General features: G+C 31.2%; 1 protein-coding gene across 1 annotated transcript in view; it reads right to left on the reverse strand.

Annotated features, from left to right (window-relative positions):
- Positions 1 to 2,174: 2,174 nt before the first annotated feature.
- The window catches only part of LOC104895951 (protein ACCELERATED CELL DEATH 6), an 11,634-nt gene continuing 7,377 nt past the window's right edge, over positions 2,175 to 6,431 (reverse strand). The window contains exon 3 of the mRNA XM_010682598.4: positions 2,175 to 2,935. Coding sequence (XP_010680900.2) covers positions 2,192 to 2,935 — 744 coding nt within the window. The 3' untranslated portion in view covers positions 2,175 to 2,191. The remainder of the gene's footprint in view (positions 2,936 to 6,431) is intronic.

A 6,431-nucleotide genomic window follows, 5' to 3' on the forward strand; every position in this document is an offset into this window, starting at 1 on the left:
GGGCTAATCTGGTGTTCTTCAGGGACAAATCTGATTCTGGTTATCTTTTTGGGCAAATATGGTTGGAAAGAGAATTTGGGCTTGTGATCAATGCATCTGTTCATCTGGTTATCTAGTTCATTGTGAGAGGATTCACGTCAAGGTGGAGATTTGTAGGAATTTGTGGCTTGAATCTGGTCAAAATCGGTTTTAGTCGGCTCGTCTCAACAGGGGTTTAAAGGCAAGGCGACTTATCTGATTGGGCGTGCTTACTGAACTACAACCGGCGACCAGCATCCGGTCGGGGCCCCAGGCCCGATCTTGAGGGTAGTTTAGAGGTGCGGCCGCCTAGGGCCCAACGCAGGAAAGGGCCCAAAATTTTAAAAAAGCATTTGAAGAACAAAATAATTATTAACTGCAATTAGGCAATTAATTCACCCTTTCCGTTTTCAATGACTTCTCATATTGTGTTTCCAAGTATTCAATGACTCTTTGCCTTCTCCAGTAATTTACTTTCCATATTTCCAACAAGAAATCAACGTTAAGGGGAAAAATGATACCAGGCAATTTTTTTTGTCCCAATATTATATAAGTATAACAAATACAATCAAAATATGAAGGAAGACGCATCATCAGGCCCGTCTCGAACTATATAGAGGCCATGTGCGATCTCGTATTTGAAGAATTCAATGATGTAATAGCTCATCTATACTTCACATAATCATATTATGAAAAAAAAGTAGTCCAAATAAGTAGATAAACTTTTTCTTTTTACTACTTGAACTTTCTCTATTTTGGGGCCCTCACAATTAAGGGGCCCTGTTCCATGAAACATGTTGAACATGCTAAAAGCCGCCCTGCGCATCATCATCCATGGAAATTCTTTTAACAATAATGTAATTGCAATTACCGTCTCAATTCTCACACACGCATGGAGTCATGGTACCGCGACGATGAACCGGCTATTGAAGGGTGGTGACTGGCAAGGGCGCGGTGCCGTTCGGCCTTTGGTAATATTGTTGCTTGTTCTGATTAGTGACTTCTAATACTCACTGCTCATCATGCTCTCGTAGTCGTAAGCTTTTATTTTAATACTTGATGTCTGATTAGAGAATGAACAATATTTTTTATGCTTAATTAAAGTTTATGAGGTACTAGTCTGTGGATTATTTGTGACTTTTTCTTAGTTTAAGGGTTTAACTAAAGTTGATGGGTACTACTGGAGCTTTATGCTCATGTGAGTTCTTTGATTGTATTTTGCATATGTTTATATAAAAGAAAACATAGGTAGTAGAACTATTGATGTTAAATTACTTGAGTACAATTAGGTAGTGGAACTTTCGAAAGCAAATTGTGGTACAAATTCATAATACTTATGCTCTAAACTTATTAGTGGTCTGATACACTTTTCTCACCAAAATATATTCAAATTTTTTTAAAGTGTAATATATAGCTCTTTTAATTTGATAACATGACTTATAAGAGGAGTTTTTGGGAAGAACTTGGGGAAAAATATGGGTATGGAGACTGTAATAATGTTGAGTAGTATAACATACAAAACTTTGAGTTTCTTGATAATGAAAGGGGGCCCTTTTCTCATATTTTACCTAGGGCCCATAAAATGTCAGGAACGGGGCTAGGTCGGGCCCGAGACAAATCTAGATTGACGAATTACCGCCCGATCGGGCGGTGGGATTTTTGACGCGGGATGGGCGATTCCGAATCGGGTTATATATATACTTAACCTAATTTGTTTTAAGTTGTCATTATATTATACAAATCTGTAATATGCTTTTCTCAAGATCAATAAAGTTATTCTCTCTCTCCTGCCCGTGGACGTAGCCAACATTTTGTTGGTGAACCATGCTAAATATGTGTGTTCTTCATTATTTTCTGCATTCAATATTTGTTCTTCTCACATCCGTTATAACAGAGTATTTAGAGAGATCGAATTATCTCCTTGTATCATCATCTCATATTGAAAGTTCTAGTACAAATTTTCGATTTTCTATTATTCCATGTTTGTAGGTAAATTTTGTATATTCTTTAATATGTATTTTTATTTATTCATTTATGTTGATTCCAACAAGTTATAATTAATCGTTTGCACTATTTGTTAGCCAGAACATTTTCATTCCTAATTAACAACATTATCTAGATATAAAATATGGAGTATGATTTAGCATTTGTCATTTGAAACATCCATAAATTATCAATAATGCACTCCACTTTTTGCCTTCTTACAAGCTAACAGCATGAGAGCGAATGGAACATGAAAGACATAACGCAAAATTTTGATCCTAATGCAAGACGTTGGCGAAAATAGAGGAATGAAGAAAACCAAGAGTGCACCTAAGAAGACCCCTCCCATAATTAACACTATAATACCTAACCAAGAAACTATAGTGTGCAACACCACGTACAAAGCCGCCATGAAGGCCACAGACATCATGGCTAGGGAAATCCCGAGCAACGGAAGCGCGAAGTCAAGCGATAATAGGACGAGCCTGAGATCATCAAGGTGAGCCCAAATAAGGGTGACCACAGCCAGGATGGCGCTATACATGGCAATGGTGTTGGTGATCACAAACAATTGAAAGGCACACTTGTGGGCTAGAGTAGCCATGCCTTCGTTGGGCTTGTTGTTATTATAGCCGCCAGGGATGTTGGAGGCGGAAGCGTAAGTAACGGTGGCTACAAGAGTGGATACCAATAGGAGTGTATTGATTCTCTCCTTGTACTTATTTTTCCGATTTGTTTTGGGGTGGCTTTGCACTAGGCTTAGTGGTTGGTTTTGCACTATAAAGGTGGTTGACTTGTCGTGATTGTTTACAGGAGAGGGTGCACTATTGAGGTTATGTGTGGTTAAATCTGCGCCAATATAGTTTATGTTGATGTAGTGCAATTGAGGGGCTCTCGGGACACCCGCATATCTCAAAGACAACCAAGTCAAGCGCTGCATAATTGAAAATGAAACGATAAATTAAGACCAATATTTAGAAAAAAAAAGTAATTGTTGTGGTAGCTATTAGTTGTTAAGTATAGTTATTTAGGACGTGTTCAACACAAGTTTTTTAAGTAATTTTCATTGTCTTGACTAGGTCAAAACACTCAAAAAAAAATAGTAGTGTTTGGTAAGTTAGTGATGTAAGTACTTTTAGTGATATAAATAGTGTTTTAGTAGTGTTTGTGAAAAGCTACAATTTGTAGCTTTTGGGGTAGCGTTTAGTGGTAAAGAAATTATATATTAAAGTTTTGTTTGTGTTTTTAATTAATTATTTGTAAAGCTACTTTGACAGCTACTTTAATTTCACCGAACAACAATATCTTATACCGCTACATTGGACAACTAACAAGAAAACAACAACTAACTACTAACAACTACTAGCTATCACAACTAACGGCTACTCTGACAGCTAAAAGCTACTACCACAACTATTGTTGTCGAGCACGCCTATAGAATAAATGTCAAAAATCAAAATACTTTTATAATATATATCATGTACTGTTTGATAAAAGTTAAAACTGGATTTGGATTAGTATATATATAAGAATAAGAGATGAACTATAATCGACCTTCTGATGTGTGTTTTTTAGGGTATATATACTTTTAAACTTCCTCAATCACCAAAAACTTTGTTAAAAATTTTGTTTCATCATATATGAAGTATAACATTTTGCTCCTTTAATAAAACTTTTAAAAATCAATTTCAGTTCACCTTATTTTTGCTTATTTCAGATCTAATCAGATCAGAAAAAATAAGTTCAGATCAGATCAGAAAAAATAAGTTCAGATCAGATCAGAAAAAATAAGTTCATATCAGATCAGCTCAGATCAGATCAGTTCATATCAGATCATGCTTATATTTAAAAACTCATTATTACTATTAAATATCTTTCATTACATATTAGTAAAAATTATACTAATTGAATATTAATAAAATACTCATTGAGACTAATCAAACAAAACCCCACATGACTATATTTTTTCTTATATATTGAGAAAAATCTAAAAGATTCTCTCTAATTGTGAATATTGTCAAGATTCTAAGTGAGAAAGATAAAAAAAATACAAAGGGAGTATTATTATTTACTATACATTTGTTCAAAAGGATTATTATTGTTGTTGTTGTACTTATTAATTATTAATATTGGTAATCATTATTAATCTCGTTGTTACCATTATAAATGTCATTGTTATCATTATATTAAGTTATTTTGTTGTTATTAAATAATAGAAAATTACAAGCCACGTGTTAAGAACATAAGATTGACGCAAAAATAAGAAATATATATAATATGATAGCTCAAATCCATGACTACGAAACTACTAAGTTCATATTGCATTTCAAAATAAGCTAAGTGTGAGATACAAATTATAAATTTAGATTCGGTACACCTCTTCCTACCGAATTCCAAATCTCTCTAGCTATTTGAAGTTGCACGCTATTTATTTCTTTTATGCGCAAGTCATAGTTGTTTGTATATCTTATTTTATTTTATATATGAAAAAAGAAAGTTGAGTCTGTCGACTTCTCAAGTGTGAAACATTTTTTTAAGGGAAAGTGTGAAACATTGTATAAGTGCTCTTATAAATTAATGACTTGAGTTATATAATTACTAGTCTTTTGTGCACGCGATGCGTGCGATGATAATTTTAGGCCTAATACTAAGTAGTAAACAAACTGAAAATGCAATCAAGTTAGTATTTAAGTTCACCTCCATTTTGTGAATAAGATTTCATGTTCTTTTTATGTTGTTATTCATTTTTGTGATTTTGAATAGTTTATTGTTTCTCAAGTTTTATATGCGCATTTTTTTATAATCAGTATGATGTTCTTTACTAAATATCGTCATGTTCTTTTTTTGGTTTTATTTATTTTTGTAATTTATAATAATTTTTGATATGGATTTCAGTAATTTCTGTATGATTTCAAAATTGTAACCGAAAAGTATAAGACAATTTCAGTTTTTTTTCCTTGTCTAACTTCTAAATTTTGATTTCACAAATTGATATTTAAAAAATTTCATCATTTTAAATGTTCACACTTTGAGTTTCAATTATATTTGAAAATAAATTTTAAATTTTCCATACACAATCTGATTTTGCATGAAATGGTCAATTTAATTTTTCTCCTTTTCTAAATTTTAACATTTTGAGTTTCAATTATATTTGAAATGAAATTTTAAGTTTTTCATACACAATCTGATTTCGCATAAAATAATGGTCATTTTTTATTTTTCTCCTTTTCTAGATTTTAACAATTTGAGTTTCAATTATAGGTGAAATGATATTTTAAATTTTTCATACACAATCTGATTTTGCAAATTGATGTATGTAATTTTTTTTTCTGAAAATGGATTTTTGCAAAAGTTGTTCGCAAAAAGGTTTGATATTGTTTTGTTTTTCAAAATTTATTTCTGAACATGGATATTTTGCAAAAGTTTTGGGCAAAAATTTATATTGAAATTTTTAAAAAAGTACTAAATTTGTAACTTTTTCATCAGTGTCGTAAATCAATCAAATTTCATACACATCTTGTTTTCAAATTTTATATGGAAATGAATCAAATTTAAGTCTAACTATATAAAGCCCTTTTCAACTAATTTCTATTATCTCCATTTTTTCAACTACATAACAGTCGACTAATGTGAAATAACTTTGAAGATTAAAAGAATTATGTACATGTTTGAAAGTTCGCAAATCGCCGATGGACGATTGTGTGATATCACAATCAAAATCTTATCTTTTTCTCAGATTTGTATTTGTAGGTAATTTTTGTGAGTATGTAACTGTGTATGTATTGACGTCATAGTATATTAGTTTTAGTTTATAAGTTAATTTTTAGTTTTTGTAAAGTATCCTGATCATTTGAGTGATTTGCGTGATTTTTACAACGTGATTTTATCAATTTTATGAGTGATTTGTAAAGTTTCCTCATATAAGTGATTTCTGAGTGATTGTTGAAATTAATTTACGGTGGCTTTGTTTGAACCTATTTTGGTATTGAGATTTTTTTTGTAATTTAGAAAGAAGGGGGGGGGCAAAATAGTCAGTTCAAAAGAGGACACCGTTGCTCCCCCCTTCCCTTATGTAATAGAGATTTTTAGTAATAATAATTATTATTATGAGTATAATTATTATTGTTGTTTTTATAATAAATATAATAATAATTATTATTATTATTAACAAAAATTGTGTAAAAGTTGTAATAGAAATAAAATAATATAATAATAGTAATACTATAAAGAAGATCTTATAATGTATTGCATAATAATGAATTACAAAGTAATAATATAATAGTAATAATATATTTTATAAAAGATAAGATCTTGTAAATCAGATCAGTTCAGATAAGAAAAAATAAGTTCAGATTAGAAAAAATAAGTTTAGATCAGATCAGATAAGTTCAGATCAGAAAATTTCAGGTGAACTAAACATAGCCTAAGTT

Source organism: Beta vulgaris, chromosome 6, assembly GCF_026745355.1.
Source record: "Beta vulgaris subsp. vulgaris cultivar EL10 chromosome 6, EL10.2, whole genome shotgun sequence".
NCBI classification, from domain to species: domain Eukaryota; kingdom Viridiplantae; phylum Streptophyta; class Magnoliopsida; order Caryophyllales; family Amaranthaceae; genus Beta; species Beta vulgaris.